Source organism: Cyrtonyx montezumae, unplaced genomic scaffold (genome assembly GCF_038088225.1).
Source record: "Cyrtonyx montezumae isolate F1298 unplaced genomic scaffold, pur_monq_1.0 scaffold_10, whole genome shotgun sequence".
NCBI classification, from domain to species: domain Eukaryota; kingdom Metazoa; phylum Chordata; class Aves; order Galliformes; family Odontophoridae; genus Cyrtonyx; species Cyrtonyx montezumae.
Genome location: NW_027071826.1, coordinates 46,412,699 through 46,440,306, shown reverse-complemented (window position 1 = coordinate 46,440,306; position 27,608 = coordinate 46,412,699). Strand labels below are relative to the sequence as shown.

The window sequence follows — 27,608 nt, the reverse complement described above, 5'->3', positions numbered from 1 at the left end:
GCGTCCTGCCCTCTCGCGCTATCACGCCGCCGCGTGAGGCGCCGCCCAATCAGAGCCCTCCGCGACGCCCGGGTGGGGGTCAGGGCTGGCCAATCGCTGAGCTCCGGGGGGCGGGATCTATTCCTATGGAAACGCGAGCCCGGGCCGGTGGAACGCCGCCGGGCTGCCGCGTCGTGACGCGCGTGTTCTCAGCGGGACCCCTGGGAGCGGGACCCCCGCCTCACCCCCACGCGCGGTTTCCACACGAGAGGCAGCGGCTCCTCTCACGCCGCCGGGACGCAAGGTAGCATCGCCCGTTCGCTAGCGGGCCTGGGGCGGGCGGGAGGAACGGAGCGTAGCGGAGGCCGGGCCGCGGGGCGGCTCCTGTCAGGAGAGCCGTCGGCCGCCACTCCTGTCACATTCAAAATAACGGGAACGCGGCGGAGCGCCCCCCGGGGCGGGAGCTCTGTGGCGCCTCCGGGGCCGAGGAGGCGGCGTTGGGGCCGCGGAGGGGGGCAGGTGCCCTCGCCTCTGGCCGCCGGAGGTGACGGTCCTCAGGAAGTAAGGCGCCGGCAGCCCCGCGGGTGGGTGTGCGAGCGGCTCTCTTCAAAGCAGCAGGAGGAGCTGAGGCATACCTGGCGGCGGCGCGGCACGGTGGGCGGTCGTTGCGCGACCACGGGAAATCCTCGGCTGCTTTGTCCCGGAGACCGGGCTGGTCTCGCTGGAAATGCTTGTCGACGTGATGCCTGCTATGGTACCGCTGGAGAAACTAAGTGAGGTAGTGCAGTGCCAGGCGTATTTCGAAAATAAGTCAGAAAGAGTCGAATCGAGGTCGTAGAGACGTGTGTGTATTTTTTTTTTCCTGAAAACAACGTGGCAATGGTTTTCACGAGCGTTCAAGTTTAATAGTTGGTCAACCAGGACAGCTTCGGCTGTCCGAGTTGTAATTACTGTAGAGAAATAAAGCTCAGCGTTTCTAAGATGAGACCATCACCATACCAAAACTAGGGCAGCAGTAGCACATCATGGCACTGAGATTAGCATGAAGTGTTGCTGTGTGTTTTGTTTGGCTAGCAGTTTTCTCATACACTGAAGAAAAATCCCATACGTGACTCAGTATAGAGGCACGTCTGCTCACATTCTGAAGGGACTGTCCTTCTCACCTAAACTGATGAGCATAGGAAAGCTTCCTATGCTGCAGGCTGGGTAGAAGATAATTTACTTAGAGAGCGATGAGGCCCTGGTGCAGGCTGCCCAGAGATGCTGTGGGTGCCCCATCCCTGGAAGTGCTCAAGGCCGTGCTGGATGCAGCCCCAGACAGCCTGATCTATCTGGTGGGTGGCAACTCTGCTCACAGCAGGCAAATTGGGGCTCAGTAATCATTAAGATCCCTTCCAATGTAAGCCATTTTATGATTCTGTGAAAAAACACTCCGTTTATTTGAAAGCAGCTTTCGTTATAACTTTTATAGACCTCTGCTTAATACTCAGAAAAGACTGAGAGAGGTCCACATTTCTGTGAGTGCTTAAGGTCCACATAAATCTCTTACCATCAGTTGCTGCACAGTGATCTTGTAGTCACAGCGCAAGATCTGCCATGGGCTGAAAATATTAATCTGATTAAATACAGTAACTCCTAAACGTGATTCTATATTTTTCCATTTATATGCAGCTGTAATTCTCTGGACAGCAGGAGTATTTTATTTTAGAATTTAGAAAGATAATAATATATAAGAACTAATATCGTTAAGTCTATTTTTAAATTGTTTTATAGTCGAACAATGTAGATCTCATTCACTTCTAACCAAGTTAATGAACATAAAAAACGGGGAGAAGTACACAAAGCTATCATTTAATACTGCCCATTGTTCTTCAAACTTCCATTAGCAGTTGTTGGCAAAGGCATCTACTGTAGGCATCTGGTGTGAATTTGCTTTGGCTTGGTACTATAATAGAGATTGGCAGATGATTATTTTGGTATGTGAAGTTATGTTGAGAAAAAACCCCTAAGGAAATACAAACTAAGCAACCACAACAAAGCAGGGTCCCTTTCAACCCCTGCGATTCTGTGAAAAGATTATTTCTGAATAAATGTAAGGGTAACTTGCCATATCTTGGCTGCATAGTGTTGGCAGTATTGATAAACCTAAACTTTTGAGGCACATTAAGCCAAGTTAAAAGTTTTATGTCTAAAGCTGCCCTCATGCAATACATACATGACTTCAACTGGATTAATGAAGGGGGAGAACAGTAGTTCTTTGTGATGATAAAAAATGTAAAATATTGTAGAATCCACTCAAATGTTAGAAGTGTGAAAATACTGACCTGTACTTCTAGTGATATACTGACTAAACAGGCATGCTTTACAAAAGGAAGATAAAATCCTCTGCTAATAAGTTGAAAGCCTGTATCAATGTTACCTTGATATGAACTCCTGTGCAACAATGGTGTTTGTTTAATAAAGTACTTACTACTCGTTTGCTCAGTAAGCAGAAGAGATTTCTGTGAAGCTCCTGTGAGACACTTAACTGGCCGATACAAGCCTTCTGGATAGGGATATTCTCACCTGTAGCCTAAAACATTGCCGAGTACTTAAGACAAATCAAATGAAAATAGGAGCAAAATTCATGTTTATTTTCAACAGGAATGATTTGATTCTTATATATATGGTTTGACAGTTGGAAAAATGAAAGAATACTTTTACAGTTAAAATACTTTTACAGTTGTAAATTTATCTTCAACCTAAGTACTTCAGGGAACGTGTAAGCCATTTTTGTTATTACATTTCTCACGCTTTGTATTCTTTATAAAACAAGAGCTAGATCTTTTTGTGCATCTGGATTCCTAAATGTGTAGAAATACGAGTGAATGAGGAAATGAAGGAACGTTAGGCAGCTGTCATTAGGCAGCTATCATTAAGTGGTTAAATATTTTTACATCTGGCCCCATGTTAGATCTGAACTTATTTCTGTTTGCTATATAGTTTTCTCTCCAAAGGGAAAAAAGGGCTATTGAAGTCTTGATGCAATCAATGTTTATTATAATAAGATCATTTCTTGTTGTCTAGATTAATCTATGTACCAGTGGATGATCCCATAGAGTTCTTGAAATGATTTTTTATTTGAGGTTAGAGTAAAAGCAAACTTCCAAGCAGTGCCTGTGTTGCAGGTGGTGACATACTGGAAATTAGGTTGGTTTTTATGCCATCAGTAGCAGAATTGCAATTCCCATTTAGACAGAGTGGATTCGGATTTGTCAGATTCCAGGTTTGCTGTTGTATTTTGTTCTGTATGTTATGTTGTAGTACAGAAAGCTATACTGATAGTAGGTGTGCTTTGTTTTGTTTGTTTTTTTTACTTAGCTTTTGAAGTGTTTAAGCATTGTATCACTGAATTCAGTATAAGTTTTTGCTTGCATGTTAGTTTCATGAATCTTTTCTTCTGAGCCAGCTTGACTGGTAAGAATCGATAAAATCAAGCAGGTTCCTTTTGAAAAGAAGACTAATATTTCAACATTGTTCAGTTTGCAAGATAGCTTTATAAAAACTGAAGTTGTTCTTCTAAAACAACGATGAAAATTCCATGGAGGCAAGTATTATATGAACATGTATGCGCGTTCGTGTGTGCATGGGTTTTAACATAATGAACTATTAACACTGCGCCAAAATAAAGGATAGAGCAGTTGTCTTTTCAGGCTTTACAGCAAAGCTATGCACGTGTAAGAGCAGGTACTGTATGCTTTGCTTCTATGCCATCGTTATTTCTGGATATAGTTGTGTTGCAGATACCATTTGCTTCTTTCAAACTGGAACATTCATATTTTTATTCCTATATAGGATCTCGTATCATTCGGACGACTCATTTAATTAAACAGCTGCACTGTGCTTTTTTTTTTTTGAAAAAAAAAATACTGTCAGCAAGTGCTGCACTGTTGTACGGTGCAGTTGAGGCATAGTGTCTGTTCTGAGAAGCTTGAACAAAAGCTGTTCAGTCAGCAAGATTTTAAATGTAAAAAGAATGAAGTGAGAATAAACCACGGTGAGAAAAATATACTAAATACAAGAATCAACAGAAAAGAATTTGGCCAAAGTAAACACAGTGAGAAGAAAGGATTCCACCATCTTTATGTACTTCAGTAATAGTAAGTTAAGCCGTATTTATGTGCAGGAAGGCATGTGCAGATTGAAACCTTTTGGGTGTTGCTAATGATGGACAGAAAAAAAAGAAAGAACATCTGAATCAGAGAAAAAATAATGAAAGGAAAACTGTTCTGTCTTGTGTGGGAGGGACATTTACTGAAAGAGGAATGATGGGAAACAATGATTATGAATTAATTACTAAAATGATTAAACCTCATGTAGGAAAAAAGCTATGCAGATGTTCTTGTAATATGAAAGATAATTAGTAAAGCAAAAACTAGTGCAGATTTTGGCTGTTTCAGTTTTCACCTTGTTTTCTGTGCATGCCTTTGAGCAATCTAGCTTTAGAGGTCTGATGGCTAATAAAAGGACATTTTCACCAGAAAGGGAATTTTAGCTTAGCCTTGTGTGCTGAAAGGGACTTGTGCACTTGTTTCTCGAAATTGTTGGCGTATTTTAGCAGTGCTAGTGCCAGTTTAACTTACAGATAGACACTGTGAAGCAGATGCATTGTCTGTACATTCATTAACTCTTGTCTTTGGTTAAGGTAGGATAGGGTACTCATACAATTATGTCAGGTGCTTCCAAACGAAAAATGTGGCTGAATAAAATCTGTTTATGTCTAGTTCAAGCATTTAAAATAATATTTTTATGAATTGGTGAGCTAATATATTCATATATGTCTTTTCAAGGAGCTAATATATTAATACATATCTTTTCAAATCATTTTTAAAGAAATGGAAAAATACATGAAATTGAACATGATTTAAATTGCAAAATGGTAAGGATGGTATACTGTTGAGAGAGCAAGGGCTAGCTGAAAGTGCTGAAGGAGTACTTTGTGTAGTTCATACACTTGTAATATTTGCATTCTAGAATTGAGTTTAGTGTATTCTTAGAAAGATGAGGGTCATTAAATCTATTGTCTCTCCTGTTTTCTTTCTTTTTTTTTTTAAGGCAGCACTTCCTGTGAAGAATGTTGACATCTGCCTTGTACAGCATTAAAATAGGAAGTCATAGTACAGACATGACTATAGAGAGTATTATTATCATCCTGCATGTATGCACTGTTGCTCACACAAGTTCAATTATTTCCATATCAGACAGAATGTGAACGCATCAAAATGTATGAATAGGTCAGCTTATTTTTTGTTCTCCAAGGTCTGGATTTATGGTTACAATACCCATCACAGCACACATTGGTTTGGCAAGAACAGACATGCAGCACAACGACATTTACAGTGCTGTGCTGTTCTGCTTCATATCATCTGCAGGCACTGTACACTGATATCACTGTATGTGTTCACCTATCTCAGCCTTTGAAAATTTGACACAGAGAATTGCTTATCTGAAAATGGTTTTTTGCTGGGAAGGGAATGGAGACAGCACTGAATGTATGCTGTTTTCTGGACAATAGTTATTGAGTGAATGAGAAGTACATTTGATGGCTGTGTAAAATAGGTGTGCTAATGCCATACTGAGCTGCTTGTGTTAGTGTTGCAAGCTTTAGAAGCTGCATTTTGTGCTTATCTTTCAAAGGCCGTAGCTCTTTGTAATTCCAGTGCCTGATTCTGTTGCACTGAAGCTGATAGGAATTTCTGATTATGTTTCCTGGGATCAAGGTTGCTGGCAGACAGCCTACTTCTTTTTTCTTTTCCAATTCTGTTTTTCTGTCCAGACAAGTACATGGGCAGGTCTGTTTTCTGCTACCTTATTTTTGTACCTCTCACTAAGAGTTGTTTTTTGTTGTTGTTTTGTTTTTTTTCGAAGGACTTTTCTACTCTGATAAGTTCTGATATTCTGTTTCCCCCCCCTAACCCCCTCAAATATTGGTTTTGTTTATAAACTACAGTATTTGTCACTCCTTACTTCATTACTTTTTTTTTCTCTTTGTAAATATTTATCTCTCTAGCATCATGGTGCTTAGTTCATTTGGAAATTTAAGTTTGCATATTTTTGATAAGAGCAGACTAGAGTTGTGCTTCCTTTCCATCTAGGTGAGCTGCATGTTTTTCTCTAGAATAACTTCGTTTCCAGATGAAAATTATAACATCAGCTGTGTTCACTTATTGTTTTCAAAGTAACCAGTGGATTATTAAAGTCAGCTGGGCAAATTTTATGTTTCTATTAAACTATTAAATAACAGGAAGAGGAATAGTAGTTAATAGTGGGCTAGAGCAAGGCACCCATGGCAGGCCACGAGGATATATACTGTGCATTATGTACCACTCATGACAGTGACCAAACTGACATTGCTCCTCTTTAGCAGCACTGTGACTGTCTGTTAGTTTGGTGGCTCCTAGTCCTTACAGAGGAAACTGGATCCCTTAAACAGCCCTGTAGACTCACTCTAAAATGCCTGGGAGGGATGGTCATTTCTAAATGGGTTTCCCAAGGGTCAGGAACTGCTCAAGGTAGCTGAAGATGGGTTGAACTCCTAATAATATAGTGTTAAAAGGAACAAAACCCAAAACCCCTCTTCCTGCCTTTCATCACTTCCCTCTGGTTGCTGAATTTGCAAATTGTGCTGAACTGTCTCTTGCAGCTGATTAAGGTCAGACTTCACAGTGGGACTGACTTTACTCTTCTAGTATGTATCAGAGTAGAGCATTTGACTCAGTTATGACTGCCACTTTGGGCTGTCACTGTGACTGTCTAAAGGTTGGCACAACTTAGTCATCTGCTCTTATAGAGGTAGTTTTGATGAATATTGTCTTGGATTACTGGAAAGCTAAACACAGTAACTCCACCTTCATTTGGTATTTTTGTTTTAATAAACATATTTCCAATTCACTTGTTACAGCTCAGGTTGTATAACCAGGTGAGTTCCTCAAAATGCTACTGGAAATCCTGAGCTAGGTGTAGTAGTCTGCAAAATCAGCTGCAAAATCTTATCCATTTTGATCTTGTCAGCTTCTAATTCTTTCTGGTACTTGTGGAATTCTGATGATGATAAAGACATCCTATATACAATCTGAAGCAAAATTGCCTCGTGGGTACTAAATAGTTGTTTTTTTTCAGAGCAGTGTATCACATCAAATAGATGTAAAAACATTCTGTGGTATTGTCCAATCTTTCCCACTACATATAACAGCATGTAATTACAGAGGCTGGTACTTTAAGAGGAGCCTAAATTACCTATCAGCAGAAATCCCACTGAAAGCCAGCAGATTCAGTGGCAGTCAGTGTGATTGGAGCTTTCAGTAGACAGCTCTATGACTACTGCTGGGGTAGTTGAAGCTGATACAGCTCTAGCTGCCAAATTCAAATCCCTACTCTCTCATATCTTTGGCAGATCAATCTGTTTGCTTGTTCTTCAGTTTCAGTTCAACTTGGACATGTTGTGTATCAGTTTCCCAGAGTATCAGAGGGAAAAGTTTTCAAAGTTTAACTGTGTACCTTCTTTGCCTTGAACTGATAATTTCCATCTGCACGATTATTCACATCCCTACAAGTTGTAGCTCAGTAACATTAAGAAGATTATTTATGTCTTTAAAACGGATTGAAGGCCAAGTGTAAGCATGAAAGTTGGTTCTAGTACCATGGCACCGATTCATTCTATGAATGAATGATTTGAATGAATCAGTTATTTGAATGGATTCTGTGAATTCATTCCACTCTTTGAATGAATCAATGCCATGACTATGCGGGGCACTTGAGATTCTAGCTTTTCCAACATGGCTCAGCCCCACTACTTGACCTTTTGGTAACACATGAAACGAGCATGTTCAAATGACAGTCACACATGATGTTCAGAAACACTGCTTACACAGTGTACATATCTGAGGTGGCTTATGATAACATTTTTTATTTCTATAATTCTGTCTATATGAAAATATGTCAGTCAGAAATATATTTATCTGAGTATTAGAGGTCTAATTTTTTTAGCATTATCAGGAGCTAAAATTTCTGTACGTGCATACTTCAAAATATATGACTTGAATTATTATTTTTCTGAAAATACCAAGAGAGTGTAATTATTTGTTATTATATTACTTTACAACTCTTGTTTTTTGTTAAGTTTTTTCTCTTATATGCATTGTTCAGATTTCCTGCGTACTTAATGCATTTCAGTTTCCTGTTTGCCAAGATGTCCCATAAATACCGTACCAGAATTTCATTTCTTTGGAAATGAACCACCATCTTGCAAATAAATTAACAGGCAATAGTGTTCAGAGGGCAGCTTTAACACCAGACACAGCAATCTACTTTTGGAGAAAAGAGGACAAGATTAAATGACCTTGTTCTGTGCAAGATGAGTAACAATAAGTGACGGTAGGTGAATGATTGCCTGCCAGCTAAAGGAACTGATCTCCTGCATAACATGTATTAATTTACTAATGTTATCCATACTAATGAGCTGTGCCACTAATAGATACAAACCCAGCTGATAGCTCTAGCACCATTCAGGACTACAGAGTTTGAGGGCTTTTTATTTTGTTTGTTGTTTGGTTTTTGTTTGTTTTAAAGGAATGGCCTAAGCCAAGTCAGTCTGACTCTCTAATGGGGAACGGACAGGAGTGCTGACGTTGAATCTAATACTCTCAATGTGGCAGCAGCAACATTGCTTGCCATACCATCTGGCAAGGTTCAGATGTTAGGACTTTTTAAAATGAGAGATATTTGCTATGACTGAGCAGAATCCACTTAGGATCTTTTTGCTTTTTGTGATTAATTAAAAAGAGTTTGTTAGAGTCCTTGTAATTCTCAAACCTTTGATATATAAAAGAGAGAAAAATAGGTGTATTTTTACCTTCAGCTGTTCCCTAGTTCTCCAGCAAGAGAGAGGATAATACTTCTGCATTTCCCTTTTTTTTCCTTAATGAGACTGCATTCTTTTACATAAAATACTTATATGACTAAAGGATATCGGCAATATTTTTAAATGAAGTAGCTGTCATTATGTACATGTAGTGCCTTTGTAAAGGGGCAGCTTAATCCAACCAAAAGTAATGCTTCCCTGTTCATTACCAGGACATGTAGTCAGTAAAACTGGCATAATTAAAATCAGGAAAACACCATAATTAAAACATGTCCCCCATCTCCCCACCCCTCAAATAAAATTATTGCCATTTGATCCGGATACTTTTTCTCTAGAATTGCTTGCATGACTAGTTAAAGCATTGGTACAGAAATTATTCTTGCAGCAGGAATACTTTGATTTGAGTGTATATTGTGTATTTCATATATCTGAACTAACCGTAGACAGCATTTAATGACAACTTTCACTAAGCGGGAGATTATATCATTATATTATATATAGTGTTGGGATTTGGTGAAGTTTTCTGTAGAATAGCCAAGACTGCACTTTTCATAGTAATGGATGACTTGTCCTTAGAGAATGACTTGATCATTAGATGCTGGATTAATGCCTTCACTTTTCTTCCTGTGCTCACACTGTTAAAGTATTCCGTCTTTATAGTTTCTGAGTGAATGAATCTGTTTTCAATCAAATGGTTCTTTTGGGAATCTCAGTCAACATGAAAGAGACAATATGGCTTATAAAATATTTTCTTCTGCAAATAAAATTTGGAGGGGTTCTTGGCTCTAGATTAGGCAGCTGTTTCATTGCTGAAGCATAAGAACTATAGGCATTACTACACTAGATCTGAGTCATTGTCCATGATTATCTGTGAGGGTTTCCCAGTAACTTGAGCAAAGACAAATTGAAATGGGAACTCCGGTATTACTTATCCAAGACTTGACCATCCTAAACAAGTGTATGAACACTGAGTGTTCCTAACTGTCACACAGAGTCATTGATAATACTACAAGATGCTAGAAAACTCTTCCTATTTGCATTGCAACATAGTTGTGTATCCAGCTGTCAGCTAATCTGATGAACTCTGCTTGTGTCATAAAAGCCTTTAAAAATCAATGCTGTATTTAATTCTTTGAGTTGTAACGTTCCCTGAGAATGGAAAGTAAGTTATTACGGGCGTCTATATAGGAACATCAGATAATTCTAATCAGTACAGTATGATAACATTATGTTAATTTTTGTTACTTGATCTCATTTCAGATGAAGTGTCAATCTCTTCTGCCCCAACAATGTATTTTGCTGATAATGTGTCTCCTAATGGCTTTGGAAGCTGTACCTATAGACATAGATAAGACAAAAGTCAAAGGAGAAGGTCATGTAGAAGGAGAGAAGATAGAAAATCCAGTAAGTGTAATGAAATAAATCTTAAAGGAAATAAGTAGTTTGTGTTAATTATTAGTAATCCAGCTATAGCAAGCTCCTATCCTGAAATTTAGATGTCTTCTACTGGGGCTGTATTCAGAGACGAAATGAGTATTAGCTGGGATTATCAGATGTGCCACCTTCTTCTGTGGTGGGGTTCCATTTGCATTTGTTCACTTTTCTCCGTTGTTTTCCCTAAGCTGCTAAAGGTGAGGCAGCAAACTGAACCCAGCATACAATGGAAGGAACTGCTTATTTTTCCACAGAGGCTTCTTTGAAATGTCTGACTGAGTGGTGGCTTAGGAAATTCCATTCAGTGTTTTCAGTTCATTGCGTTAAATCCAACAGGAAAACACTTGGCTGGGGTATTCAGTGACATTTCAGAAATATGAAATTATTTTCAACAGCAGACATACTGTGTTTGTAAGTGCTACAAGCATGTTGAATAAAGATGAGTTTGAGGTCTCAAATTTGCTGAAGTGCCAATTATTTTTGTCTAGAAACAAATCTCCAGTATCAGTTTTTAATAGCTGAACAATGATGTTGTTCTATGAGAGCCAAATCAATTCTTCTGTTGAAGCAGACTTTTGTTTACTCCAAAATGGAATTGTCCTGTCTAGAGCAGTTGTATTTGCTCTGGATTGGTCTTCTAGAGAGTGTTTTGTTTGCACCACACTTCTGTAGGAAAAAACAGAGTAAAGCATATGCCACAGGAACATTATCTGATCTAGTAGACTAAGTCCTGGGTGTAGCTCTGGTTCATCTTCCCTCAGTGCAAATGAACGAGTTCAGTTTCACTGATCTCGTTTCTCAAGCAGACTATCTGCTTCTTTTTTGAAAGATATGCTGATTAAAGCCAAGTAAAACTTCTGGCTGTTGCTTCTGGCAGACTGGAGGTGGCTGCCTTTACAGAGGGTTTTCTAGGAAATGCAGCAAATAGCCTCAACATTCTTTGGCATCTGGGAAAAAAGAACAGATAGTATCCTGAACCACTCTTCAATTCTTATAATTAATGAATTGCATCGCTTAAAAAGCCCCACTACATTAGCATGATAGATGCTTGCAAACAACATGGTTTCTTAAATGGCTTTCTCCTCTTTGTTGTCTGTTGCTAAAACAAATTAATTTTAAGTTCCTGCAAGACAAAAACACAGATCACAAAAGTGGAAGATTTATATAAAAGAGCTGTAATACTTGTGTTGCTGAGAATTGGATTTCAGTCATATAATTATATTTACATGAAAAGTAGTGTTTGGCAGTCTATTCTTTTCTAAAGTTAACTTTCTTTTTTGAAGGATACAGGGCTTTATTATGATGAATATCTCAGGCAAGTAATTGATGTCTTGGAAACAGATAAGCATTTCAGGGAGAAACTCCAGACTGCTGACATAGAAGAGATAAAGGTAAGTTCAAAATGTTAATTGGGGCTAATTAAGCCCATCATAATTAACCCTGCAAGTTGGATGTTGTATATATATATGTTTAAATCTTCATACCCTTCTCATTTTTGTGTGAAATTCATTTTCTGTTTACCTAGGTATCTAACTTGCTAAAGCTTCATCTTTAATGAAGAGACAGCAAGTCTTCTGTTAGTTAAAACAACATCCCATAGAATAATATTTTCATAAAAGTACTCAAATGCATGATTTCTGCCTTCTGCCTGTCTACTTAAAAGACCATTTCAGATTCCACAGATACATACATCCTCATGTACCACAAAAGAGCTGCAAGCCTAGTTCTCACTCAATTTTGCCTGCTGGGTAATTTGGAACAGTATTTCAAACAGTGCTTATATACCTTTTGAAGTGAAGACGGTGTATTGTTTATTGATATGAAGACATGGTAGAGAATTACAAGAAAGCCAAGTTTTCTAGTCCGAGGAAACTGAGAAGCTGTGCTAGAATAAATGTCAGCGTGCTTAAGTCAGGCATAAGATAGAGTTCTGGCATTCTCCACTGCTATCCTTTCTTGAGTGCCAGTCCAAATAGGGCACTCTCCCAAACCCTCACTGTTTTTGTCTGTTGTACTCCAGTAGCTCTACACTGTAGCTGGTCTATGTTCATCTTTTGTGAGCTAGAAATTTTGCATGAGACAGATAGGGAACAGCCTGAAGTGACAGAGAGGAGATCCTGCCTTTTGCATTTCTTTTAATGCCCCATGTTGCCATTGTCAGCTTTTGATTCCTCTTGCTTCTATGCTCTTTAGCTCTTAAGATTACTGTGTATTTACAGAGTCTGATAAACATCCTTGCAGTACATGTTAATGTCTGCTGCTGTGCTTGCATCTCCTCTCAAGTATTATAGCTGTCACCAAGTGGCTGAAGAACATAGTGCTGTGACTTCATCTTGCAGCTCTCCTGAATTAATTTGAGAATGTTTAAACAAGAAAGTTATCATTTCTGAAGAGAATTTCTAAACCACCCTGAATTCTTCTGTTTCTATTACCATAGGCCTAAAATTTTTGAATACGTTCATTGAAAGACTTGAGATTCTTGTATACATGAACTACATTATGAGAAAGACTACAACTGATCTGCTGTCTTGCAGCTCGTATACAATGGAAATAGTAAAGGCCAGTTTCTTTTATGGTTTTATAGATATATTTTGTTTTTTGACAGAGTGGAAAACTAAGCAGAGAGCTTGACTTAGTAAGCCACCATGTGAGAACACGACTGGATGAACTGAAACGACAAGAGGTGGCAAGATTAAGAATGTTAATTAAAGCCAAAATGGATTCTGTTCAAGGTAAGAATACACAATTTAAGTAGGTGAACTGGGCACCTGTCCAATACAAGCTAGACAATATCTAAGTTACACTGTCCTTGTTGTCGATAGTAATAAGTGTAATCTGAAAAAAAGAGTGTCCTTTTGACCTAGCCTAGAGACAGCAAATATGCATCCTTATAGGAAATTGAGAAAATAAAAGCCACATATATTTTAGAAATAGCTGAACTTGATTCTGGGTAGATTTTTCAGATACTTGTAATCCAGACTTCTAATCCATTGTCAAGTTGCAGGGAGGATCCCACTGACCAGAATAGGTATTGTATCAATCAAAGTACTCCAGGAAGAAGGATCCTAATCCCATTAAGCCAAATTTAGAGGTACCAAGTAGGCCAAAGAGGCATGTATGTTCAAATATACCTAGGGGGATATTACTGAACTCAGGAAGAAAATCAGATTAATTTGGGAGTTATTTTTAGTGTAGTACCTTTCCAATGAAGACTTTAGATGCTATCATAATATAATGAATGAAGAATATAGAATTTGCTGATAACTTCAATATAATCTTTTTATACTTTGCTTTCTTTTTCTGAAAGTTCTAGTTCAGAGAGTACAGTCCACCAGTAACTGGTCTGGAACCAGACCTCCACAGGAAGTCAGTGCATACCTGTCAGACGCTGTGGTTCCTTTTTCCTCGGTGGCTTTTTAGCTGCCAGGAGCCTAATCTCACGCATATATTGCAAGCAAGCACTCCAGCAGCCACAACAGATCAAGCACGTATACACATTCTGTCACTGTGCAAGTGTGATCTTATATTTTGAAGGAATCAGAGCATATTATGCCCTTTCAAAATATTCAGGTAACTATTAATGTGAAACAGTGTGATTCAGAAAACATTTTGTAAAGTTTGTAGTGGTCCCTACCACTGAATATTTCACATCACATGTTATTGTATAGATTATCTACATCTCTACACTTATGCAGCATCTTGGAACATGTACAGAAAATGCATTCTGTAGTAACAAGAGGTAGAGCTGTTTGATTTCCTTGTATTTGTTCTTCTAATCTTTTCTACATAGTACAACTTAATATCTTGGTCCTTTATCTGATTAAGACCTGCTTTATTCTTACTCGGATCAGGTTAAAGGAAAGAACAGACTTGGACATATGTTCTTCATATGTTCAGTCCTGATCCACATGTATTTTTAAACATTTGTAGCAAGATCCTGCTAGACTGACTAGTACAGGACAAGAATGTTAGGAGTTGGATGACTTTCTCCAGGGTCAACTCTCAGATAATACAACAATGTGACAAGTAAATACTGTCAAATGGAATGAGCTGTTTCTCCATAAATAGGTTTGGTGGATTTTATTGTTTCGTTTGTTTGTTTTTAAATATCCTAATACTACACTTCCATACAACATTTCATAAACAGACTAAGGCGTGTACATTTCAGCAAAAACTATGATCTCATCAGGGATAAATGTGTGCCAGTGTTTGCTGCTTTGTGATAATATGAATACAACACTGAGTGTGAGAGTAATAGTTTACCGTAGGATAACAACTTCAGAATTATGTTTTACTTATTTTTTTTAAGACAAATCAAGTATTTTTTTTTACTAACCCATCTAGTAAAAACTTTTTAGAATTGTTACCCATAACATACCAAAGCGCATGCTGCTTAAGACAGCATTATTATTTAGCAGTAACAGTGACATCTCAGAACAGCTAGAAAAGCTTGTAATTGTAGAAATGTATTTTATTGTTAGTGCATTGTATATTTATACTACTGGGTACAGTCCCTGTCATAAGAAAGGAGAAATGTTTGCAGCTTATAGACAAATAACTTGCCTCTCCACTGTCTTACATTTTTTGTTTTGCACAATTGAAATTTGAATTTCTGGTTATCAGATGTGGTATAATTTTCAACCATATATCTTGCCTACTGTATATATACACACAATGAATGATTCATTCACAAAATCTACTGGCAAGTTAGAAAAGTTAGAATTCTCAGGTGCAAGCTGTTAGCTGTGATAGCTGAAGTTACATGCAGTATTTATATGAAGAAGAGAGGAATAATATGTTTTGGTTTGTGGAGCTCAACTGATTGTACATTTCCTTGCTGAAAAAACAAACCTCAGGATGTTAAATTACCATGCACAGCACAACACCTGACACACTAGAAGGAATACAATGCACATTGCTATCAAGTGTGCGTTCCTTCTTCAGGTAAAGCTGCTTTAGAAGTGTTGACATAGGTTGCTTTAACTGTGAAAAAAATGATCCAGTCCTCAGATACTCAGGGCACAAACTCCTTGTGAAGGTACTGAAATTCCTGATATTTCTTGCTTTCAAATTTACTTCGATGTCTTATGTTTGTACCTGTACCTCATTCTTTCAGATACTGGCATAGACCATCAGGCTCTCCTTAAACAGTTTGAGCACCTGAACCATCAGAATCCAGACACGTTTGAACCTAAGGACTTGGATATGTTGATCAAAGCTGTGAGTGCTAAATACAAAGTGCCGTGGGCTACATTTTGTTTGTATTAAATTTTTTCATCTGCTAAAGGCAAACACTTAATATGTACTTTTTTTTCTTTTTTAAATGAATGACATGCAGTTTCAGCTTCAGAAAAAAGTCGTTTGCCTCCATTAGGCCCTTGAAAGCTTTGTTGCTACATGGACAATACATTTTGTTGTGGCATCTTAACAGAATTTGCATTCATGTGCCAGTGCAAACAACTTTGAAAATAAAACACAACCTTCTGGAAGCATTTGAATTAAGCATGGTATAGAGAGGGGCACATCCTTCCCAAGCCTATTTCCTGGTTTCTATTTCTAAGCTATGTAAGTGCCTCTCAGAGTAACATAAATAGTCATCCCTAAACTAGCCACTTGAATCTGGGGATCTGTACATCTAACAGCAGAACTAAGATAACAATATCAGAAGTTGCATATACTGAGCATGGAATTTGATGTCCAAATAGCATCAACAAGGGACACTTTTTTTTTTTTTAATTCCAGTCAATATTCACTTATGCAATGCAGTTAAACTAAGCATTGAATGTTTGTTTTTTTTAACTGCTGTGAAAAAATAAATTTCCCTGAGGGGAAGAAAGAGGACTTAAGTGTCAGCTATGTGAGAGCGCTGCATTTCTCAGGAGGCATTTTGTATTCTCAAAGTAAATGGGAAGACACTTTTTTAAAAATAAGATCAATTCTGAAGTTCATTCATTTTTTTGTACATTTTTCTACCCTCAGAAATTTTAACCTCAATTTTCTGTAAATTGTTATAGATATATATTTACGTATATACTACACTTCCTTACTGTTTCTGAGAGCATCACTGCTGAGAAAATACTAGTTGATTAGGAGAAGCATATCCATCCAGCAGGGCAATTCTTTCTTCCATTCTCTTCTCATCATTTTTCTTCTCTTGTCAGCTGAGATACTGATCTGTTGTAACAGATACTGGGGGTTGGGGGAGGTGTTAGAATCATTTTTGAAAAGGTCCAATTAATTAAAAAATTATAATATAAATAATGGAAAGACTTTATCAGGTATTAACGTGTTATTTTGAGAAGCACTAGAAGACTATGTTCTTTAATAACTTGAGCTGAAAATGATACAGCTTTATATCTTATATAAGTACATGTCAGAAATCCTCATGCTTTTCTCTCCATATAAATGGTTTTGTTGATTTAATCTGTAATAAGCTACTGTATAGTAGCATAGTAATAATGCATTTTTAATGGGAAGGTAAACTAGAAATGTTCTTACACTGAAATAAACAAGAACTTAACACTATTTGAAACTGTGCTTAATTAGCTCAAGTCACACTTTATTATTAACTAATGGGAAAGAACACCTCATTGTCTTCTTACAGAACTGTAGTTGCAAAAGATGTTTAAGCAGTTGAACCTTTTCAAATTAAGTTCTTTGAAAGTATCAGATGGCATGAGAAAAGGTGTTTTTGTATCATTGTCAAATGAAAGAAAACCACCAACCACTTTACTTCATATTTAAGAGGACAATGGCAATATGGCCAGCCTGGTCCACAGTCCTGGACAAGACCTGTTTTTCACACGGTCATGTATCACGTGCATTAACATAACCATGTGTACAAAATATCTGTATTTATAGGCTACAAGTGACCTGGAGAATTATGATAAAACCCGCCATGAGGAGTTTAAGAAATACGAAATGATGAAAGAACACGAGAGGAGAGAGTATTTAAAAACACTGGATGAAGAGAAGAGGCAGCGTGAAGAATCCAAATTTGAAGAGATGAAAAAGAAACATGGAGATCACCCTAAAGTTCACCATCCTGTAAGGCTACAGTCTATTCTTATGCATTTGGAAGGAGGGTTTCCTTTCCAGTAAGAATGTATTATATTTCTTCTCATGATTTGACTCTTATTGACATAGAAGCAGAGAGCAGGAGTAGTGCTGAGAGCTTTAGAAAACCCACCACATATACTTCCCGTTTTTCTGTATTCTATTTACTGGCAGAATTATTATGTACAAAGTAGCTAAAATTCATGAAAAGAAGAAAGAAGGGTATTCAGAAATGTAGGGATTCCTGCAGGGAACTGCATCACAGCATGATTTGCTGTAGGAGCAGCAACTGATTGAACTTACTGCAGCTGTTGTTTCTAGATGAGTCTGTGTGGCCATGACTGATAATTACAGGTATTCCTTTCCTGATATTATACATTTTTTCCACCATTCTTTCTTTCCTTGGGCCTTTCTATCTTGTAAAAGTATGCGACTTGAATTAAAGGAAATTATAATAATTATTAGTAATGTTCAAAATGTAATTAAAGAAAAAAAAGCCTGTCAGAAAAACTGTAATACAAAGAATGCCAAGGAAGGCTGTAAAAGTACACTTAGTCATCTTTTGAATAATTTTTCTTTATAACCAATTTATAGGGAAGCAAAGATCAATTGAAAGAGGTGTGGGAAGAAGCAGATGGGCTAGATCCAAACGAGTTTGACCCCAAAACATTCTTCAAATTACATGGTAAGATATTTGGTTTAATTTAATTTAATTAACAAATTCTGTGACTTTATCTTTTGTTGAAGACATTTGTTCAGCAAGTTTGCCTTATGCTAGGAAGAAGACTTAGTACTCAAGCAAGTTGAGTGAATCCAAAAGGTATAGAGGAGAAAATATCTATGTTATTGTTTGCACATCTAAAAATGGGGCCTAAATGCTGAAAACTGAATTTTGTTTAAATACTCTAAAAATGAAACAGCAAGGAAACAGAAGTAGTTGCTCAGGGAAGTAAGATTATTTACAGGTCTGTCCACAACCCTAACTTAGCTCACACACTGTACGTCAAGAATAACTCCTCAGGGGTGTGCTGAGGAAAACCTGCTTTCTTTACATCTTTGCAAAAAAGTACCAGACACCCCTTCTGTTTGATGTGGTCTTGGAATTTCTGAAAATGCTTGACACTTCTAACACTGCCTTAAAAAAAAAACGAAGTCTGGAGTGCTTCTCAACAGTTCCTGTACATTTTTGAGCAGTCTGCAAATAGAAACAGTGATATAGTAGCTGAGACAAGGATGCATCTCAGTAGGCATTTTACTTTAAGTAAGATTATTTAAATACGTAACTGTGTGTCATTGATTAACCCATCCTAATCAAGTATCCTTAAGCAGAACCTGTCTGTCATGGGGCTGTTAAGAGTTAGATGGTACAGAGAATTTGACTAATTATGATAATTTAATTGAAGAAAAGCATTCTAGATTTAGCCTGACCTTTTATTTTGGTTTATAAATATATATATTATATAGAAAGAAAGCCTTATTTCTTCCCTCTAGAAAGAGATCTCAAAACATGATTATCTGAATTTTTTTTATTTTTTATTTTTTATTTTATGCATGTCATACCAAAACAACAGTAGCCAAAATAACCTTTTGCCTTCGAGCTTAGATCATCAAAAACTTTGAATTAAACAAAAGTATTGCATAATAACACTCATTTGAAGTAGACATTCCCTTTCTATTTCAGAGATTCAGAATTGAATGTAGCATGCAGAGTAGATTGTTACCAATCTAAGTATTCTCTTATTGATCATCAAAACTAATTTTCCACTGCTATTTTCTTAAGCACTGCATGTTTATATAGGTTTTCATAAAAGTCTGTTGTTGTTTTGAAGTCATGCTGTTGGCTAACAATGTTTTTCTATTCACTTCTCTTATTCTTGGGTCTGTTTACAGATTTAGTTGTTAAATTGGGACAAGTTGTTCTCAGCTATGATTTTTGGCAGTTGTGCTGGGTGCAGTCCTGTTGTGACCTATTTCAGCTTGCTAATCTAAAAACAAGGGGGAATACTTCAGACTATCCAATCACTTGTTAACAGCCAGGTAGTGAAAGATGGTGATACAGATCATTTGATTCTTGATGAAAACCAGAACAGAAAAGCTGACCTGTGAATTCAGCATCTCCTTAAACTATATTTTTAATCCATGTGGGATGTATGCACTGATGCTTAATAATTATTAAGCATAATAAATTACGCTTAATCATAACTGATGCTTAAAATCCATAATTAGTATGGACTAATGCTTAGTTCATAACACTAACGTGCATTTTCAACACTTCTTATTTTAGATGTCAATAATGATCGTTTCCTGGATGAGCAAGAATTGGAAGCCCTATTTACAAAAGAGGTAACAAAAATATTCAGAAGGTTCACTTGCTTAAAAAAATACTAATGACTTATTTTTTTCTTCAAATGTATATGAGGGTTTTGGACTACAAATAAAAGGTGCTTTTTTTTTTTTTTTTGAAATTTAGAAACCCTTAATATTTATACACAGTTGTGAAAATATACAAAAGCTGGGAAAATAAGGTATTTCAAGCTTAGGACTTAAACATTAGACATGTATTTATTGATTATATATTCCTCTGCCAGAAGTTCAATTGAGATTTCATTATTAATCCTCAGGGCAGCATACCACATATAATTTGCAATGTAGAGCTGCAAATCTGCTTTGGCTCAGTGCGGTCTAGTAGAGGTTTTGAAGCTGAGTAGCTGTGCATGTTCAGTGCCAGTCATAAACCTTATATAGAGAAAAAGGGTCACACTCACTTGAAAATACTTAGGCTCTAATTCTTGACAAAGAGTTAAAATGAATTTGTTTGCCTCATCAGATCTAAGTACTATACAGTGAAGGACAACACACTGTAGAAGTGGCAACAGGGATTTCACATTGCTTGCATCTAGCTAGTTTGGAGCACAAGTACATCTGGTAAAGCAGGCAACCTCATTTTGTTAAGCTTAACTTTTCTTAAGCTTCACTGTAAAAAGCAGAAATATTAGTACTTCTTTGCCTCCCAGGCCGGCAGCAAGAGTGATACTACAGATACAGTGGGTAAACAAAAGGCCTTGGTCCTTTGTTTTTTCAGTAGGTTCTGTCTTGCTGTAACAAAGAAAACAAGCTTCCCATGCAAAGATCCAATATTATAGCTGGCACTTATGAGCTTTAGAATTCGTTAGAATGTCTTTTAGAGTTCATGACTCAGGGAGTAACTGTGCTCTACGCTGTGTATGCAAGCTTATAAATCTGAACTACTGTAAATTATGGAAGTGAAATTTTCAAATACAGACTTTAGCAGTAAGATTGTTGTAATCCATTTAGGTACTACAAAGATGTACAGCAGTCTTTTTTGACAAGTATGTCCCAGCATTTTACAGTGTTGTAATATAAAAATTAATAATCTGGGGACTTAAAATTACCTATGTCAAAGAAAGCTAAGCTAAATTGCTTAGAAAGCTAAAAAGAAGCAAATAAACGTGAACTCACCAGAAAGACACTGTTTAAGGAAAGAAGCGGACAATTAAGCTTAGCAGTCAGTTTATCTTGTGGTATCCTGAATGTTCACACTGTGAACAGCATGCTCCAATAGAAAAAGAATTGCTCTTTCCTGTTCAAGAAACTCTGTAAACTCAGCTTACTTTAAATCAAACATGAATACAGACTGCACGCTGAGGTCAAGGTCTAAAGCACTGAATTATGATAGACCACATGGATTACCTGAGAACTTCATCCTTAGCTCACTTGTTACTTAAATACTATGGTAAAAGAATAGATTTATACTTAAACACGTTTGGAATAATGATGGATTCACATCTTCGGCTGTCTTAAACTACTGATCCAAACCCATCACTTGAATGAGCAGTCCTTTCTCCAAAGTAACATCTGCTACATTTGAATTTCAGCTAGAAAAAGTTTACGACCCAAAAAATGAAGAGGATGACATGGTTGAAATGGAAGAAGAGAGACTGAGAATGAGAGAACATGTAATGAATGAGGTATGGAGTAATGTTTAATGAATACTGTCTCAGTAGAAGAGCACAACGTTGTTAGTGCTGAGGTTCAAAAAGCCAGAGTTTTCAGGCCCTATCTTGGGTTGATGTAAAAGCCTGCAGACTAGATTTATTTTTATTAAAGAAATACCAGAGGAGGACTTACCAGAAGAGGACTTGTACTAGAGCCTCACATCATTTGCAGGTACTCAGATTTAATATAAATTCCCAGTGAATTTTGTTAAAGACGGAAGATTGTGAATGTCCTCTTACACTTGGCAGCAGGGTAAGATTCTGTGGAAAAACTAAGTAAAGCACCATTTTCTGTCTTTTATCCTTTTGGAAAAGATGTGTGAGCTCAAGGCATCACTTATGACAGTGAGTACCATTACTGGTTCTCATTGTTTTTTTGATCAGGAGACAGAGGAAAGGGAAGAGGATGTTTTGAATCACTTTTTTTCGCATATGTATTTTTTTCTCTATTCAGTTTTATTTCTTAAGCTTGAGGATTGGAGCAAGCCTGGGCTTCTTTTACTCTCAAAGGGAGGAATTTCCTCTCTTCCCCTTAAAAGTTTCTGACACTGTTCAGGTTTGTCTTGAAATCTCCCTATCCAACAGAGATTACTCTGACTCAGAATTACAGTGTTATTATCAAAAAGCTACAATTTTTTTTCTCAAAAACATCAGGCATGCTGCTGTTAGCATTGGGGCTGCAGCCACACATGTATTTCAATTAATTTTCAAGTAAAATATGAGGATTTATTTTTTATTTCCATTTTTATTTAACTATAGGGGCTTGTGAGAAAAGTTTTTAGAGTATGTTGCTAGCATTCATTTGAAAATGGGACAATTTAAAATAAAATGGCTGTATTTGAAGATATTTACATAATGAAATTAAATGTCTCTTCCAAAACCCTTCCTTTAATCTGTATTTTTTTGCTTCAAACAGGTTGACATCAACAAGGACAGACTAGTTACTTTGGAAGAGTTCCTGCGAGCTACAGAGAAAAAAGAATTTTTGGAGCCAGATAGCTGGGAGGTAATGAAGATGCATTCCAAGTGCAACATACTGTACTATTACCATCACTCTAACCACGAAACCAAATGGCATGTGTTTGAACTTTGCCTTTTTTCAATCCTGCTTTGGTATGTATGTGGTTAAACACCCTAGCTAAATGTAATGTACAAAATGTAACAGACTAATACAATACAGATGTAATCATTGTGGTCCACACACAAACAGAAACAGTCTTGCACTGCCACCATGTGGATCCTAGAAGATCTTTATCCACATGCTTTTCAAATACAAAATGGACATTTCATTTATGTATCACTTTAAAATGAAGATATGAGCTCAGTTAGAAGCAAGAGCTTTTTTTTTCCTCCTAACTCTAAACTTACAGTTGAGTCTTGCTGCAAAAATAGCTGAGAAATAGCTATTTTGCTGTTTGAGTGAACATACTAACTCTTTACATTATCCTTTACTGACATCTAGTGAACTGTACAATTCAGCTAATACTTATTTCAGTAGGAAGATAATCAAAATAGATATGCATTCATACCTAAGTATTCATGTTGGTGTTTTCTTGCAGACACTAGATCAACAGCAGCTCTTCACTGAGGATGAACTGAAGGAATTTGAAAGTCATATTTCTCAGCAGGAAGATGAACTCAGAAAGAAGGCAGAAGAACTTCAAAAACAGAAGGAGGAGCTACAGAGGCAACATGACCAGCTTCAGGCTCAGAAACAAGAATTTCAGCAGGTACACTTACAACAACAGTTGTTTCTCTCTCTCTTCTGTATTCTTATACATGTTAAGGGTTATGACAGCTATCCCCAGCTCAGGAGCATCTTTCACCTTGATTTCTCATAGGAATCTCAGTTGAATTCTAAAAAGCATCAGTACTGCAGAACATCATAATCCACTATTTCAGATTATAGCAAACAGTGGAAGCATCTCAACTTGGTAGCATTCCCACTAACCAAGACTTTACATAATGATGTGCATGTATTTCCTGTGTGTATTCACTCATATCATTATCAGAGAAAGTTGATAGAGTGAAGTTTTTCACCTTTTACTTCATTTTTCACCAGGTTGTAAAACAGATGGAACAAAAGAAACTACAGCAAGGAAATCCACCTGCAGGACCAGCTGGAGAACTGAAATTCCAGCCCCGTATGTATCTTTCTGTGTAGAGATCTACAAACTTTAAGATCTCTGACATAACAGTCATTAAAAATACATTTTCTGTTCAAACTCTTAATATAATGTGGTTCTAATGATCTCTGTATGGAGGCTCACTAAACTGTCTTGGAGATGGAAGCATGGAAGGCTTCTAAAATGTTGCTGAAATCTCAGCAATTATATCTGTGGCAAAATAAAAAAAGGAGTTCAAACTTACAGCGCCAGATGGACAGAGGGGAAGGATTGCAGTTTGCTGGAGTGTTTTGCATGTCAGTCTAAAAATAGTGAGATCTTGGTTAATTCATAAGTGTTCAGAGAAGCATAGGGGCATACAAATGACCACACCTGTCTGAGGTCCCATGTCTGCACATTACCAGTGCAGAGATAGGTGCATTAAATGCAGTTTGTCTTGTGCACACATGTTGCAATATGCCTGATTTGAATAACAAGAATGAGAAATTACAGTAATTTAAGCTTCGTTGCTTGTTGTGTAACCACGCTCCTGATCCCAAGATGTCTGCACAAGGACTGATGTTGATGCACCTATCATTTAATGGCTATCAGTAGTTGGGCAGCTAGATGAAAGCTGTCTACTGTTCTCTTGCTGTATCTTAGAATTCTGGATTATAATCCAAAATTGTGGTCCCAGTCTCTGAACAAATCAAAACATTGAAATGCTTTCATACCTGTCCTCACCGGTCAGTTTATCTGCATTTGAGCACAACGTGACGTGACAAGTTCCAGACAGCATGAGCAACCACTTGCTTCAACATGCACAAAGTCACAGTAAATCATTCCATATGATTATTGATAACAACAGTCAGCTTTTTGAATATTGGAAGGACTTAACAGCACCTGTGAGGCCAGCAGTGAGATTTGAAACCTGAAATGCCATTTCCAGTGATTACAGCTCACTTTGCTGAGTTTCCTGAAATTCTGTCCTCAAGCTACTTGCTTCTGTGAGCGAAGCAAGAAATACTGAAATTTGAAAGCCAGTTTGATTTTGTCTTTCATTTGCTTCAAAGCTGCTTGGGGCTAATGTCAGTGTATAACCTTTAGTTATGAGAGCCTCTCTTTCTCTTCCCTTCAATAAAAACTGTTTGTAACAGTAGATTCTCTGGACTTGGTTTAGTGATTTGTCTTTTAACACTGGCAATATTGTAACAGATAGTGTTCTTAAAGCTTGTATTATTTTATTAGCCAAAACTATTCATTCTTCATTAACTGAGTTAAGGAGGTCCCAACTATGAAAACTCGCATTCTGAGGTAGGCAAAGGGAGAAAGTTGTAAAGCCTGTCAACACAGAAAGGATTAAAATACAGAAGCAAGTTGTTGCTTTTTTTTTTTACAAGCTTTCCATGCTAGGATTAGAGGTTTCATTAGCATGTAATATGTTTTAGAAAGAACAAATTAATATCCAAAAATAGTTTATATTAATAAAAACATTTTTACCAAAAACAGAAGCAACTAGTAATCTAAGAAATTCTGAATATTATCATTTTGAAAATACCTGGGGAATCTGAATCTGATTTAATTGTTAGTCACATAAATTCCAGCTACTAATTACAAAATAAAAACAGGTAGTTCAATTGGATTGTCTGTACACTAGAAACTTTGCTTTAGAGACTTTCCACATGCGGGGCTCATTTAATTGAGAAAGTGTAAATGATTTTATTCTTGTTTTACAGCTGGAGAGCACAAAGTTGGAGAAGCACCAAAACAGCCTGCAGGAGATGATCAACCTTTACCACCAGGACATGCCCAAGAACCAGCTGCTAGAACTGATCGAATTCACCCTTAACCACTTGTGCCTCAAATTTATAGTATCTTTATTATTTTGGGGGGAGGGTAAAAGGCAGGAAGGGAGAGGGCAAAAATAAATAATAAAAAAATGGGTAATGAACTCTCCACTTTCTTTCCCAGATAGCAAAATCACTGGGAACATTAGAGATAAAATAATCAACCAGACTTAAATTAACTTATAATTTTCTCTCCAGTACGTCAGTAAGAAAGGCAGCAAGGTGATCATTTAGCAGCTATGATGGAAGAAAAAATTAAAGAAAATTATTAAAGGTTTTTATGGCCAAGGGCCTTAGTTCTTGGACTCTTCTCTTATAAAAAGAAGGAGATGTCTGCCACTGCGTGTTTAGGCATGAATTGTAATCTTTTCAGAGAAGAAGCAGTGGCCTGAATATTAAGTTAGGTCTTGTTTTACGTAGAAACTCTTTCCAGAAATGTTGAGAAGCAAAGTACAGGGAAACAGACCATAGACAAAGACCTACCATTTCCAGCACTACCAACCACTTTCTTCTTTGAGACCAAATAAAAATGAAAATTCTTACGCTTAACTTTTAGAAAATTTGCACTTTCTAAAATTTAACCACCACAAAGAATTGCATGGAACAGTGAATACTTTTCATGTTTACAGAAGCCTAAGAATTTCACTGTCAGCCTTCAAAAGGAATACTGTTCTTCTGGTGGATTGGTCTGAACCGTCCTTGTTAGGATTAATTGTTTAGCAGTTGGCTCACTCATTTGGCTCTGGGGATAGTACTTTTGTCCCTGTTTCTTTCATCAGGTGCCAACTGATCTCAAAATTTTGCATGCTGTTAAATAAGCTTTTTAAGTTGATGGAAATATTGTACAAAACAGAAGAAGACTCACTGTCTTTTTCTGTACTGATTTTCCTACCTCCTGTAGTAATATCAGATTTTTCAAAATGCACCATGTGCTTCAAAAAGTTCTTCTCAAACATGAGTCTTTGACTTGTTAAGAGTCTCTGTTAATACATATCTGTCTTTCAGCAGTTAGTTGATGTAGGTATATGAAAGGTCTAAAACAAGGGTGCTATTTGATTGAATTATTTTGGTATAGAACCAGGATAGTTCCCTCATATTGTAAGCCAAGAGTTTTCAAAAACAAACAAAAATCAACAACAAAACAAAAACACAGCAGTGAAAATCGACTTTCCTGTGGGTTTTGCTATAATGTTGAGAAGCTGTGTGATTGTCTTTGCTTGTCATCCACTTCACAATGAGACTGTCCTAAAGTGTAAACTCTTTTTTCTAGCTTTGTGTTTGTTTGCTGTTGTTAAGAAAAATATGGCTTGCTCTGATTGTACAGTGTTGGCTTTGAACTGATATGCACACACCATGACAAGCATCCTTTGTAATTTCTTCCAGTTCTGTGGCTAATTGCTAACATTGTCATTCAAAGAGATCATTTGGGTTTTGAGCAAAGAAACAGAGACAAGCCACTTCTATGGAAAGATGTTCCTTTCAGAATAATCTCAAATATTTTGGGTAAACTCAAAGACAGGTGGCAGTTACTAATGTTTTCTATTGATATTTGGTATTTTAACTTTCTCGCTATGGAGTTTTGATTGATAGAGGCTAGTCTTATTCCTTACATGCTTAATGCTTTTTTCAGCAGAACTGAGCATATTCATGGGCTTCACGCTATGTAGCAGAACTCATCACTGGAATAGATTAAGTTTCTTTATCAGTTTCATCTCGTTAATTGTGACATCCCATTTCTTTCATTTCTATCACTCCAGCAATTAGATTTTCATTGTTGTTGTTCTCTGTAAGTTGATAGTATCTTAATTTGTTTCAAAAATCAGTTTCACAAGCTACTGTTTGTTACTTACACGCAATTCTAACATCCGTTTATACTTCAGCCTCCTGACAGAGACATGTTTCAACCGCTTTTATCTTTTTGCTGAGGGACCTAGATGTAGTTACAGCTACATCCAGAGTAACATCATTTCCCAGTGCAGGGTCTTGGCTGTAAGCATGATAATTAGGAGCAGAGCAAGGAAGGAGGAGAACAAAGGGTGAGTTTTTCCGAAGGGACATTTTTCCTTCTTGTCCCATGTGGAATTTTACAAAGAAAGAATGATACAGCTGGAGATGTTTTCAGAGAATCAGAGACTGAAACCTTTAGTCTGAAAGCATTTCTACCATACAAGTCATTCTTCCTTCATGTTACATCTGCCTCATCACGACTGTTATCATAGGTAATGCAGTATATGCTCTCAAGTGCTTGCCACGACTCAAGCTTTGTTTTCAG

General features: G+C 37.1%; 1 protein-coding gene across 1 annotated transcript; it reads left to right on the top strand.

Annotated features, from left to right (window-relative positions):
- The first annotated feature begins 135 nt into the window (after positions 1-135).
- NUCB2 (nucleobindin 2) lies at positions 136-26,683 on the top strand. Its single transcript, XM_065755265.1, has 13 exons — positions 136-283; positions 10,139-10,282; positions 11,596-11,703; positions 12,918-13,044; positions 15,429-15,532; positions 17,174-17,359; positions 17,963-18,053; positions 19,653-19,711; positions 21,265-21,357; positions 22,301-22,390; positions 22,944-23,114; positions 23,447-23,528; positions 25,226-26,683. Exons 2-13 carry the CDS (start codon positions 10,139-10,141, stop codon positions 25,336-25,338), a joined length of 1,368 nt encoding a protein of 455 aa, XP_065611337.1. The 5' UTR covers positions 136-283; the 3' UTR covers positions 25,339-26,683.
- The last annotated feature ends 925 nt before the right edge of the window (positions 26,684-27,608 follow it).

Bases quoted from the DNA above. Each gene is read 5' to 3' on its own strand.
- NUCB2 (XM_065755265.1), top strand. From the start codon at position 10,139: ATGAAGTGTCAATCTCTTCTGCCCCAACAATGTATTTTGCTGATAATG. The intron at 22,391-22,943 runs GTAATGAAGATG...GTTTTCTTGCAG, and splicing joins TGGAGCCAGATAGCTGGGAG to ACACTAGATCAACAGCAGCT. The intron at 23,115-23,446 runs GTACACTTACAA...ATTTTTCACCAG, and splicing joins AGAAACAAGAATTTCAGCAG to GTTGTAAAACAGATGGAACA.